The sequence below is a fragment of the Marmota flaviventris genome, chromosome 2 (assembly GCF_047511675.1).
Source record: "Marmota flaviventris isolate mMarFla1 chromosome 2, mMarFla1.hap1, whole genome shotgun sequence".
Classification (NCBI taxonomy): domain Eukaryota; kingdom Metazoa; phylum Chordata; class Mammalia; order Rodentia; family Sciuridae; genus Marmota; species Marmota flaviventris.
This window is the reverse complement of record NC_092499.1, coordinates 99,660,001-99,674,237: the sequence shown is the minus strand read 5'-3', so window position 1 is coordinate 99,674,237 and position 14,237 is coordinate 99,660,001. Positions and strand designations below refer to the sequence as shown.

General features: G+C 46.3%; 1 protein-coding gene across 1 annotated transcript in view; it reads left to right on the top strand.

The window, feature by feature from the left end:
• Nucleotides 1–1,690: 1,690 nt before the first annotated feature.
• Myo5c (myosin VC) overlaps nucleotides 1,691–14,237 on the top strand; it is a 92,101-nt gene continuing 79,554 nt past the window's right edge. Inside the window, exons 1-2 of the mRNA XM_027925940.3 lie at nucleotides 1,691–1,774; nucleotides 11,276–11,386. Of these exons, the coding sequence (XP_027781741.2) occupies nucleotides 1,748–1,774; nucleotides 11,276–11,386 (138 nt within the window). The 5' untranslated portion in view covers nucleotides 1,691–1,747. The remainder of the gene's footprint in view (nucleotides 1,775–11,275; nucleotides 11,387–14,237) is intronic.

Below are 14,237 nucleotides of genomic sequence, written 5' to 3'. Positions count from 1 at the left end.
TCCTACTAGTAGCTGTAGGGTTTTACATTGTATTTCCTATTTTATTTATTTCCCTATCAATGGACATTTAAGTGTTTTCAACTCTTATAACCATGTTGTGATGAATACTTACTTTGCTCTTAAAGTGACTGAGAATTTTTCTGTCTAAACTTATTTTCACTAAATATTCTCAAGCTGTAACAATCCAACACTTTGAAGACATTGTCACTGATTTTTTTTTTTTTTGTCTAATAATTTCTTGGTTTTAGTTTGTTACTTACTTTTAAGTTTGTGACTTTCTTTATTTATTTTTTTACTCAAGATTGAACCCGGGAGCACTTTATTATTAAGCTATATGCCTTGTTCTTTTTTTTTTCACAATACTTTTATTTTATTTATTTATTTTTATATGGTGCTGAGGATCCAACCCAGGCCTTCCACGTGCTAGCCAAGCACTCTATCATTGAGCCACAATCCCAGCCTTTTTTTTTTTTTTTTTCTTTTTTTAAGACAGGGTCTCACTAAGTTGGCTAAAGCTGGCCTGGAACTTGCCATCCTCCTGCCTCAGCCTCCTAGTTGCTGGAATTACAGACCTGTGCCACCACACCCAGCTACTTTTAAGTTTTAATCATGAATCTATATGGAGTTTATTTTTGGATGCAGCATTTGCCATGGATCTGATTTTTTAAAATTTATTTTTCCACATAAAGGGCCTATTTATTAAATAATCTCTTCTCAGTCTGGCTCAAGGATACCATAAAATGTAGGGCCCTGTTGGTGTATTCCATCATGCTTCATCATGTATCCAGTCTCATGTGAGTATAACACTGTTTTAATATAGCTCTGTTATGTCCCTTACTGTATAATAGAGTGCATCTCTCTTCTTTGATCTTTATTGTGAGAATTGTCTTAGTTACGTGCGAGTTTTTATTCCATAAAAATATAAAATCATTGTAAATATATTGTAAAATATTAAATCACGGTACAACATACTGCTACTAGGATTTTTATAACAATATATTGGGTTAATATATTAACTTGGATAGAAGTGACACCTTTGCCATGTTAAGTATACCTATCCATGAAAATGGCATGTGTCCCCATTTATTCAGGCCCTCTTTTGTGCCCTTTAGAGAAATTGAAACATTTCCTCCACAAAGGTAAAATGCATTTTTGTTATTTTGTAACCTCTGGCTACTTTACATTTTCGTTGATATCGTAAATACCTTTGTTGTTGTTATTGTTATATATAAAATGCTCAGAAAAAAAGTAGATTACCCATTTTTATATTTGATTTTGAACACAGCCACCTTGATAAACTTAGTTCCATCCGTTTGTTGATTCTTCTGGGTTTTCTGTGTGTTTATACCTTTGCTCCTTTCAGTAAACTGTGACTCAAGGAAGCTCAGTCTTTGGCGGGAGCGCTCAGGACACTCCTGTTACCTGCCTTGGGGCGAGCTCCAGCCCTCGGAGGCGGCTGCTGCCCTCCCTCCCGGAGGATCCGCTCCAAGGTCCAACACCTGCCAGCTGGCCGTCCCCGCCCGGGCCAATGGCAGTGTGCACTCTCGGAGCTGGTCCCGGAAGGACCAATCCTGCGACTTCTCTCCTCCCCTCGCAGTCAACGCTGCGAAAGTGAGCAGTCGGTCGCTGAAAAACTTCTGGGCAAGATGGCCCTGCAGTGATTTGGGGGTCCCCGCCCGCAGAGCCGCAGCCCCTCCGTCGAGGCTCGCACTCTCACGACGGTCGAGCTGCCCGGCCGCTCTCGCCCATGGCGGTGGCCGAGCTGTACACGCAGGTAGGAGGGTCGGCCCGACCTAGGGAGGGGCGCTGAAGGGCCGCGGGCCCGCGCAATGCTGACTGTACCTGGCGCCCGCGCCGCACCTGTACACCTGGCGCAGGGAGGGGCTGGCGCGCCCGCGGGTGGGCCGCGGGACTGGGGGGCCCAGGTAAGCGGCACCTCTCAGGAGCTAGGGTCCCCGCCGGTGGGAAAGGCGCCCCCGGGAGCCCCTGGGTCCGCTGGGAATAGGAAGACCAAGTGGGCGGCCCGGCCTTCACTGTGCGTGGGGTCCCTCCCTTACCTGTAACCCCTCAGCCCCTTCCTCCGCCCCCCCCCCGCCCCATGGAATCAGAGTTGCCCACGGGGATGTAGAAACTTCAGATACTTGGGAGCTTCTGTAATCTTCCCGATCCTCTTGAGCCCCTTGAACAACTTGGCCCACAAGTTTATGTCAGCAATGTTCAGGATGCCTTCGAGAACGCTGTCTTCAAAAGGCTTGATTGTCCATTTACACTCATCTGATGCCCTGAGTTGAAGCTGCTTAGGCCACATGTCTGCTGTGGAGGTTGAGCGCTCCTGGGAACCCAGGAGTCCTGATGTGCAGCCCCAGACCCTTCAGCTAACATCTAGGTAATACTCAGTTTATAAAGCACCTTTTGCATGCCCTGACCGAGAATCACTCTACAGCATTCCTCTAAAACCTCCTCCTTCAGGTTAAGCGCTTCACTCCCACAGAGTGCCCAGGCCCTCTAAGAGGAGATTGGGCAATTACCTGGATAAGGGGTATAAAAGATCTTCCTACACCCTGGGGCTGGAAATCTGGAGTCCCCAAACTTCTGATGGATGGGAATCCATTAATTTCTCCTGACACATGCCCTATTTTTAAATTTTAAAAGGCAATTTCATGGTAGATACACATAGAAAAATCACTGTAAAGACTAATCTCTCAATAGTTTAAGCAAACTTCTTTCTTCTACTGTGCTTAATTGGTGACAATTCAAATACAAATCAACACAATGGGATTTCCACACTAATGCATTTCCATTAACTAGAGTTTTAAGTGGACAGTGTTTGAATTGCCCTAGCTCTGCTCTATAATACTTTTACCAGTGACACTGTGAGCTATCAGATATCCAACAGTGCTTAAATCTTTAAATTACTAGAAGTGGAAGAGAATTGTTGACAAAACTATTCTTAGCTGAACAGCAAGCAGTGTGTGTGTGTGTGTGTGTGTGTGTGTGTGTGTGTGGCATGCCTGTAACCCCAGCTGCTACTGGGGAAGGCTGAGGCAAGAGAATCACGAGTTCAAAGCAAGCCTCAGCAAAAGTGAGCCACTAAGCAACTCAGTGAGACCCTGTCTCTAAATAAAATACAAAAAATAGGGCTGAGGATGTGGCTCAGTGGTTGAGTGCCCCTGAGTTTAATCCCCTGTACCAAAACCAACAACAAAAAACTATTCTTAGGAGTTAAAATTATTGATGATTAACTTATTATAAGTAACAATTTTTTTCCTGAAGCAAAAATACACAGATGTGATACACTGTGCTTAATTGGTGACAATTCAAAGACCCCATCATCAAGCACTACAAATCTCAGATTATTAAATGCCTACTAGATGCCAGGTATAACATAGCAAAACAGATATGAGAGAGTTACAGAGAGACAAACTTGGATGGACAGAGAATCTGGGAATCCCAGAGATGAAGGATTCTTGATGGCTGTCGCTTCTGCAAAATATAACAAAACTATAATAACCCAAGGCTATTCTTGTGGGTCACCTGTATCCTTAATCTGCCTCCCTTCCAGATAGTCAGTCATTCAGCTCATTTGTCAGTTGTGGAGGTGGGAAGCTCCCTGTTTGTGAGGCTGCCTGACTAGGTTTTAGAGATCTTACTTTGTTAGAGATTTTTTCTTAAATTGAGACAAATCTAAACTTTGTCCCTTGCTTCCTTGCCACCCTTCTTCTCTGCAATCCAGCTAATGGTCCTGGGATGCCAGCCCACAGGATTATCCTAAATCCAAGTTTGCTACTGGGGAAGCTTGTTCACTTTTAAACACAAGGGCTGCTCTGTTTCCCTGCACAATTTAAACCACATGTTTTAGAACAGCCTGAAACCTACTTCTTCATTCAGAGGCAAACAATGTCCCTGCATCAGGGTGACAGATGGACTGTCCATTCTGAAACCCCTGCACAGTAGTCAGTTCCTGTGCCTGCTGCACCCACCCTGTGATCTCCAGGCTGTCTCACCCACTTCACCTGCCTGGTCCCTGTCTAATCTCCCCTCTTGCATTAGCCCTTGAAGACAGGCATGTGATATGATAAGGCACATATTATTCTCTGTATGCAAAAGCATTATAATTGGGGGAACCTAAAAAGATTCAAAAAAGAAGTGGTTGCCTTGACTCACTCTCAAGGACTTTCCTAGTTAGGAAGTACTAAGAAATGTCAAGTAGTTCCGTTGCTGAGGCATAGAGTGCACTGGGAGTGTGGTGGGAGACGGAGCTGAGAAGGAAGGGCCGAGGCAGCCAGAGCTGGCTTTACATTACCATGGAGATTTGGGGTGGGGACAGCAGAATCAAGGTCAGTATTTTAGGAAGTGAATTTGCCAGTGGTGACCTGGGGTCAAGTAACCAAATTGTCCCATCATCCCAACCTTCCAGGAAAGAATGAGAACTGCAGTATTGGCCACGGAGGGTATAGGCTGGTGAGAAGGGAACACTGGCCTGAAGTATGAGGGAGAGGACATGACAATGATGACACAGAGGGTAGAGCCTGTGTGAATGAGGGCAGGGGCACTGTTGACATCAGCAGCGACCCCAGGAGGAGGACACATTTCTGAGGAAAGCAGTAAGACAGGTTTCCTATAAGAGAGGGCCTCCAGGGAGAGTCCATAGTCCAGGTGGCTGCAGAGGATGGCCAGGCCAGGGGCTGGGAGTCTTCTGCTCAGACACAGTCAGTGAAGCCAAGGCAGCACAGGCCCTGGCCAGGGAGAAAGAAGAGGGCTGAGGACAGACACTGGGGAGTGCATCTGTTCAGGGAGAGAGAGGAAGCAGAAGGCCCGAGCTGAGCCATCACAGAGGAGGAAACAGGAAGGCTCATATGGGGAGCTGCAAAAAGAGAGGCACCAAATGGGGCAGAGGGGGTCTGGAGAGAGGAGTGATTGCTGCCCGTGAAGTGGAATATGACCCATCTCTTTTCAAAGTGATTTGGCCACGGGCCTTAGAAATGTTCAGAGGAGCAGTTGCACTATTCACGATCTCTCTGAGAAAAACTGGTCTGGCCATTGTCTACGTGAAGCCCTCTGGAGGTCCTGGTCCCTTTCAGACTTGCTGTCCAGCCATTGGGCCCTCCCCCTGCCTCAGCTCCCAGCCCCTGCCTCTCCTCTCCTATCTCGGCTCCTGCTCTGTCAAACTTCTGGTCGTCCCTCAGTGCTTTGCCTGTGCATACGCTCCCCTGTATTGGCACATAGGGCTCCTCTGTCTGGCTTGCTCACAGTGCCTGCACCTTTCACATGCCATTTGGGCACGACTTCTGAGAATTCTTTGCAGCTTGCCCCTACACACAGCCTGTCAACATCGCCTTTAACTGTGTCTGCCCCACTGACCAAGAGCTTCCAGGGAATAGGGAGCAGTGGGGGCTCCATAAATCTGGATGTGAACATAAGTGCAAGAATGATTTTTTATTTATTTATTTATTTATTTTGCTTAAGGAAAAGCTATGGCCTTGGGTTCAATCCCCAATACCAGAGGGGAGTGGGGGACAGAAAAAGCTATGGGTTTGAAAATGGCAGTGATGATGGTTATTTCTGTCTTGCAGTCTTTATAAAATCCAGTACTTCTTAGGTGCCAGAACTATATGTACCTTTTCTTTCTCAATTCAAATAAACAACTCTACAGGTTAGATGTTGTTATCTCAGTTTTAGAAATGGTCACGTAAGTTGCCCAGGGTTACATAGAAATGACGGAGCCAGGATTAAAAGCCCATGTCTTGATGCCTCTCACTACCCGCTCTGGGTCTCACCACCTTTAGTGTCTTCCACCTCTTCAAAGGCTCTCCCCACACACAGAGGACTTGTGGGAAGTCCATCCACCTCCCAATGACCTCCCCGGCACCTTCTAATTTGTCCTTATTCCTTGTTATAACTAAAATGGGACTAATTCCAATGTCCAGCAAGAGAGTTAAGCAAATTACAAAAGACCCACATGATCTGATAGTAGGAAGACATTAAAAGTGCTAATGAAGACTTTGAAACGACAGGGAAAATGCTTGCAGTACATGAAAAACGAGAGAACAAAAATTGTATATACTGTGATCGTAAACATGAAAATATGTTAACAAAGAAAAGACCACGCATGTCAATGACTAAAGACTGGACAGTCAGTTCCCATAGCTGCAGAGATGTCAAGCAGGATGAAAGCTGAAGAGGGTGGTTAGATTTGGCCTCTTGGAAGTTCGTGGTACGATTTTTTGTCAGTAGAACTGGATCCTGACATGATTGTGAGCTGAGAGGAAGGAACCATCTGGAGTTGTAAGAGAGGCAGCCGACTTGGGTGTGCCTCCAGGGAGAGGGGAGCCTGAGGCTGTGGTGACAGGAGGTGAAGGTTTGGAGGTCTTTAGAGAGAAGGAAAGAAGGTGAGAGCCCTTGGCATCTGCTGAGATGAGAGGTAATTGGACTGAGAGCTCAGGAGAGCCACAGTACCACCAGCCTTTTCTCTAAAGGCATCATCCAGACCCCCTGCCATCCAGGATGAATTTAAGTACCTCCATGTCCATCTCAGTGGCTCAGTTTGCTAGATCTGGTCTGCTCAACATGAGCCCTGTGGAACTGTGGTATGTCCTCCTATGAGCACCCCTCAGGAGAGCCTGGCATTATGTTAGTGCTGTTTTCAGCGGAGCTGGCACATGCTCTGCCCCGGAAAGCTCTGTGTATGCGTGATGCATCAGGTCACGTTCTGGTCCTGCCCCTCATTAGCCTGGTGGTGCTAGGCAAGTTCTCAGCTTAGAAAGTTGCTCTAAGGATTAAATAATGTGTGTAAAGCCCTTAGCATAATACCTGATATATAATCCTTAATAGAGTTTCATTATTTTTTATATTGATACTATTAGAATATAGTGAATTTTGAGTACCTAAATACTGTATTTATTGTAATAGTCATATGAAAATTTTCATCTTGTTATTGCCCAGAGTTTCTGTAGCTTGTCAAACCCTTTAAATCTTAGTCATCTTTAATTATCATTTCATCTGCTTATCCCACACACACATATTCTGTTTTCTTCATTTAAGACATTGGTGAATAATAAGTGGGAGGGGAGGCAGCAGAGCTCTATGCCCTCTGGAGATGTTTAGAAAAATAAAATGCTGCTCTTGCTCATTACCAAGGACTCAGGTAATCAGCCTTTAGCCACAGATTCACTGATTATAATAATTATCCATTCCTCTTACTTGTACACAAATATATTCAAAGAAGTTCTATTGAATCTCAGATGTGCCAAGTCAAAAGGAGCATCTTCGCCAGTAGTCTTGGATCCCTGTGTAAAATAAGGTTAAAGTTCAGTGTAGTCATTTTCCATTTGGCTATTCTAAACAACTTCTCCATATATCATTAATGATGCTAGAAAATTAGATTTATCCATTGTATTTTCTATTAGTAGTTCCAAGAAGTTATTTTTAAAAGTCAAAGAACCTAAAAGACTAGATTTAGTCTTTTTTCTAATTCACTTTTTATTCATTTATTGTAAAGTATATTACAAAGAATACAGATGAAAGACCAGATTTAGTCTTTAATCGATGCAAATGAACTCCTGGGAACTTGAGATTTTATTCACCACATGTGTAAGGAATGCTGGCTGTGGGAAGTCCTCACACTGGGTCCTGAGGCACAGTTGCCAGTGGAGCAGATGAGGAGGTAACTCAGACACCTGGGGAGGGGCATAAGAGCTCCGCAGAAAAAGCACTAGCCCCGTTGGGGTGGAGGGCAGCAGAGAGAGCATCATAGCTGAGGGGGTCCTTGAATCGACTCTTGGCTACTTGGAGGGTTTGCTTACTTGTAGGGAAACGCAGGGTGGGCTGGGTTGGAAGGAATAGAAGTACACAGCAGAGAGCCAAAAAAGAGTTGGTCATAGTCTAGAAACTGCTAGTGGTTTGGAATGGCAACATGCAAAGGATGGATTTTAAAAGGGGTGAGGTCTTAATAGGAAAATTGGCTAGGACAGTGGCTCCCCAAGCCTAGCCGTTCATCAAAATCCATGGGGTGGGGGGACTTTCAGACTTTCTTCTTGCCAGGCCACACCCGCAGAAATTCTGATAAGGGTGGGTGAAGGGGTCTGTGTGTTCAAAGAAACCTGGTGCTCAGCTGGTTGAGGCAGCAGCCCAAGAATGTTGAGGGGAGAGCTAATTCAGGGCTGTGGCAGAGGGGTTGTGGGCAGGAGCAGAGAGGTGAGAGCTCTTGAAGAAGTGGGCAGGCTTTTCACCTGGTGACCACTTGTTGGGGGCAGAGACACAGAGAAGGAGATAGCATTGTCTCCTGACATGAAGAGAAGGAGAAATGAGAAGGGGAAGCAGATTTGGGGCAGGCAGAATCATCTTTTGAGTTGGGAATTTGTGACTATCCAAGGACATTTAGGGACTGATGTCTGGGAGGCCACAGAGATGTGGTCTAGAGTTCCACTGTGAGATTTGGACTGGGAGTGTCTAAGGTGCAGGTGTGAGGGTAGATGTGGAGGCCATGGAAATGGATAGAACTCTCCAGAAACAGCCTGTCATGAGAGGAGGCCAGGAAGGATCTTGGGAGACATGGACATGGGGCAGAGGAGATAGAGGAACCTGGGGAAGGGGCCTTTGAGAAACAAATGAAAAGGAGGACAATAAGGAGCACAGTGTCTTCAGTTTGCTAGATCTGATCTGCTCAACATGAGCCCCTGGAACTGCATGGTATGACCTCCTTCTGTGAGCACCCATCACTACAACCTGGCATTATGTTAGTGCTGTTTGTTTTCAGTAGAGCTGGCATATGCCAGGGTCAGCCTGGCTGACCCGAAGTGTGGAGATGCCCTTCTAGTCAAGAAAGTGGCTCTAGGAAAGAAACTCATACTACTCCATGTTCTGTGTAAGTCTTCAAGCCACTTCCGTGGCTAGTGCCAGAAGACCCCTCAGACAGGCAGCAGCATCTCCTGTGCACACCAGGACTAGGGCATCCAGCATGTTCGAGAGCACATATTACTTCCCGAGCCTCTGTGGACTTGAGCCTGCGCTTCCTTCCCCAGTCTGCCCCACGAGGAGTCCCAGAAAAGGCTCAGGCGGTGACCTCTCCTCTCTTTTGGTTCTGCAGCAGCTTTTACAGCCATCCAGAGGCTTCTGCCTCACAGGAAGGAACCACACTCAGGGACTCATGCACGAGCTGGTCACATGGTTTGCAGGGCCTGAGTTTGTATTTGTCTAAACACTGCATAGTTAGCTGTCCCTGCAGCTTGAAGCGTTGCCTCTGGGTACAGGAATGTGAGGAAGGTGGGAGGGAACCAATGGGTGGAACTTCCTTGGGGCTGAGTAAACTTACCTCCTGTTTGCTTACCAGGCTGGGTTACACTGCTGGGCTCTGAACACCTGGCCGCATATAGCATCAGCGGCACCAGGACCAGCAGGGTGTGGGCTGCCTACCACACTGGGGCACAGAGGAGAAGCGGCCAGTAGTTACATGCGTCCTATCCTAACACTACCTGCCATTTAATAGTACTTTTAGCTGAAACAAATCCTAAACTATTTCTCAGAGAGCAATGCAGACTCACAGGTGGAGTGGCTGCTGCTAGGAGTTCAGGGTTCTCTCTCTGGCCAAACTCACTTAACCAGGAGTTCAAACCTGAAGTCACAGGCTCTGGCTTTACCAGTGACCTGGCATTATGTTAATGCTGTTTATTATGTTTGAGACTCAATGAGTCTCAAAGGAATTTTTGCCTTCCCTGGGCTTGGGTTGGGTAATCAGTAAAACAAAAGGGTTGATTGACTTAGTGATTGGACCTTACCTCTCAGAGCCCCAGGCCTCCGCAGAAGGACCTGGGCCCAACCGCCCATGACTCCTGTTAGGCACCTCCACTCTCACCCGCTTCCCATGGTGGGCTCCACTATCACTGGGAATACGCTTCTGCAGTTTTAAGAAGTTGGACAAACAACTTGGACTAGATAGTCTCCAAGGATATTTTTAGCTCTGAAACTCTGTCATGGCCAATTCTTGATAAATTGGGATACTCCACTTAATGGGGTCATCAGTAAGTATTTTTAAGAGCAGACCTGAGGTAGAAAACCCATAGCCCGTGGCAACAAGGATGTGTGTGGGAGTGGGTGGTGTGCGTCTGTGTGAGGTGTGTCTGTTTATGAGGCACAAGAGTGTGTCATTGCCTGCCAGCTCATTCTAGCTCATTCTTCCATTTGCATGTTTTCTTTCTCTGTCAAAACTTATTGGTCCCATGTCCATTTAGCAAGCTCTTTCTGGTTGCTAGCTGTGGAGGAGGCAATTAAGGCAATTCAGATAACTCACATAGACATGATTGATATGACTGATATCAACCAATGACTATCTTTCTTTTTCTATTTTGGTTGATTGACACAATTTGAGTTAACAGATACGTTCCTCATCCAACATGTTCCTAGTCAACTACTGTGGCCTGAACTTTGTTTTAAATTCTTACTCCTTTTTCATTAATTGATGGATCTCATTATGTTGCCTCGGCTGGTCTCAAATTCCTGGGCTCAAGCAATCCTCTATCCTTATGACCTCATTTGACTTGAATTATCTTCTAATGAACCACCTTCTAATGACCCAATCTCCAAATGAAGTCAAATGGGGAGAGGGTTAGAACTTCAACATGAATTCTGGAGGACACAATTCAATTATACCTGAATACCTGGACATCAGCACTGAGCCAAGTGTACCAGTTGCCTATTGGGAATGGAGCTGGGCAGCTACCTCTGGACTTGGCATCTCCAGGGTAGGAATCCTTGCTGCTTCCCAGTGTGATGAGACAGTGATGGGATCACTGGAAGGATATTGCCATGACACTGTACAAAGTGCTTTCAAGTGCACGGTCTAATTGGGCCTCCCAGCAAGCCCATGAAGTAGGTATTGTACACATTTTATGGATGAAACATTAAGACACTAGAAGTGAAGTGTCTGGCTTAAACCCCGATAGACCATCCGTGGTGAACTTAATCCCTCTGCTCTGACTCTTGCAGAAAGTACTCACAAATTCCAGGAAGGGATTCTCGGGCTTCCTTTCCACCCCCAAGGCTTTCAGTTTTCAATGTATACTTAGGATGCTTTGGGAGATCTATTTCCTATCAAATCAAGCTACACTGATTGCAGAATGCACTAAAAAATGTCTCTTCAGTAAAAAGTAGGTAAGAAGTATTCCTAACAAAGGAACTTAGTTGACAGAAAGAAGCCTTCCTGCATCCAATCATCTAACGATCTGTGTGTGCTATGGGTTTTAAAGTGCTGAAATTGAGTCCATCTTATTCTGTTGGGCAGTACAACAGGGTTTGGATTCCTGATCCTGAAGAAGTTTGGAAGTCTGCTGAAATAGCAAAGGACTACAGAGTTGGTGACAAAGTCCTGCAACTCCTGCTAGAAGATGGAACGGTGAGGGTCCTTGCTCTTCCTAGCTACAGTGGTGTATAAAGTGGTAACGGGTATGTGGTGCGGAGGGAGGAGATGGTCCTGTGGGAGCAGCCCAGGAGAAGGCACCAGCTCCAGTCCAGGAAGGCCAGCTGGTGCTGTGGACCCCCTGAGGTATTCATACCGTGCCCCCCCACCCCGTGCTGTTCCACATCAGCAGGCCTCTCCCTGTAGTGGGGTCAGATGCAGTTGCCAGCCTCTGTGCCCCTCCTCTGCATTTCCAGGCGTTCAGCATTGTTTGCTGAACGTTGAAAAGTGATGAGTTATTTTGGCTTCGTGAGTCTCAGCAGAGAAACTGAACAAAGATGAGTAACTTGGAGGAAAGTAATTTGAGCCCAGGGCATAATCAATTAGGGGAAAAAAATAAGTCAAAATGGGAAGAAGAGAAGAGAGAGAGAAATCAGGAAGAGGGAGATGTGGGAGGAGACCGGAGGGAGAGAGAGTCTGTCTGTAGGTATACAGGACACGTGGCCAGCACAAGAGGACAGGAACATGCAGCTATGTGTGACATTAGGCAGAGCCTCTGTCAGTGCTGGCATGGTGAGGGAGAGACCCCCAATGAGCCATGAGTGTCAGCGGGGGCTCCATGGTGGGACAGCCTGTGAGGGGCCTCTCTAGGCTACCTGTGCCCCTTGATTGTGCAGCTTCTGAAGATTTCAGCGTCCTCTTTAAGCAGCCATCGTGAGTGGTCCTTTTCCCACCATAATGACACCCCTTGGTATCCATAGCCAGGTGACCTTACGTCTTTAGAATAGTTTCTGGTACAGAGCTAGACAGAAGATTTGTGCTCTCGTGTTGACAAGAGGAGGTCTGAGGAATACCTGGTGAATATTGAATGCTGGAAATTACAAAATGCATTTCCAATCAGACTGTCCTGGATTTGGGAGACATTCCTGAGGTCCTGGGAAGGAGGCAAACATGGCGGCGGAAGGCATATCCTCCAGAATCAAGCTGGCTGGATCTAGTCCTGGTACAGCTGCTTGCTAAGTCTGTGACAGTGGCCCTTCGGCTTCCTCATATGAAAAAGGAATTGATGACAGTGCCATCACAGAGTCCTGAGATCACACAGATCACCCAGGTGGCGTCCATGTGCAAGAACCTGCGTGAGAAGGCCCCAGTGCCATTTAGCCTTCCCTTCCCTTCCCACCAGTATCGCCTCGTGACTTCTACTGAGATCCTCCTGAGCACGATCGAGGTGCCCCTTAGGGGTCAGTAGCCTCATCTTGGGAGAAGAATCTGGAGACAGCAGGTGCAGAGGCAGTGTGCTGCTCTAGTGGTCAGGGAGCTGCGGTGGCTGCTCAAAAGGCCCTGATCCAGCGGCCCAGGTAGAGGCAGGTAGGATAGCAGAGGGCCAGGCTGCTCTTACCTCAGCCCCAGCCGCACCTGGAGGACAGAGCCTGCTTTGTGTGAGAAAATGTCACCTCTGCCTCCAGCAGCCAACACCTCTCCCCCCAAAGACCAGCTCACATCCCCCTTCTTCCCTGGTCTCTCTCACACATCGCACACACAATGGCCAAACAGGAAACAGGGCTTGTTGGTTTAAAACAGAAAAATTATAACAGGAAAAGTAAAACATACTATATGAAAAACATCTTTCTGAATTTTATTCTCAAAACACAAGTTGGCAACTAGTTGTTGACTGGGCCTGATCCACAAAGGGACTTGTACTGTTGATGGTGGAATAAGGGCTGTTTCCAGGATTGTGTTCCATTGTCCTGGATTACCAACTGCCAGCCATCAAAACCCATCCGCACTGATGGAAGGCACCGAGGTAGTGAAAGAGCACAGGTTTTGGAGCCAGGCCCATGTTGACATGTGACCTTGGACAGCAGGCTCGGTCTTTCCGAACCTGTCTTTTTTTTTTTTTTTTAATTTTTTATTGTTGGTTGTTCAAAACATTACATAGTTCTTGATATATCATATTTCACACTTTGATTCAAGTGGGTTATGAACTCCCATTTTTACCCCGTATACAGATTGCAGAATCACATCAGTTACACATCCATTGATTTACATATTGCCATACTAGTGTCTGTTGTGTTCTGCTGCCTTTCCTATCCTCTACTATCCCCCCTCCCCTCCCCTCCCCTCCCCTCTTCTCTCTCTACCCCCTCTACTGTCATTCATTTCTCCCCCTTGTATTATTTTCCCCTTTCCCCTCATTTCCTCTTGTATGTAATTTTGTATAACCCTGAGGGTCTCCTTCCATTTCCATGCAATTTCCCTTCTCTCTCCCTTTCCCTCCCACCTCTCATCCCAGTTTAATGTTAATCTTCTTCTCATGCTCTTCGTCCCTACTCTGTTCTTAGTTACTCTCCTTATATCAAAGAAGACATTTGGCATTTGTTTTTTAGGGATTGGCTAGCTTCACTTAGCACAATCTGCTCTAATGCCATCCATTTCCCTGCAAATTCTATGATTTTGTCATTTTTTAATGCAGAGTAATACTCCATTGTGTATAAATACCACATTTTTTTATCCATTCCCGAACCTGTCTTGTTAAAGTTCATTAGAGTAGTCACGCTGTCCTCGGAAGGCAGTTTTGAAGATTAAACAAAGAAATCAGTGCTAAGTGCTTGGCATGAGTGCAGTATATAGAGGCACCTGCCAAGGGACAGCTGGCCCTGGACTGGGGATCAAAAGCAAGACAGTGGTACTGACTAAATGCCAGGAAGCCAGCCTAGAAAAATAGAACAGAAACAGGTTTGCCGGGTGACCTTGCTCAAGTCACTTTACCTTTCTGGGCTTTACTTTACCCAGTCATGAAATAAGAGTGGCCCTAGACTACTCTGACAGTTGGAGGACCCGGTGGTCT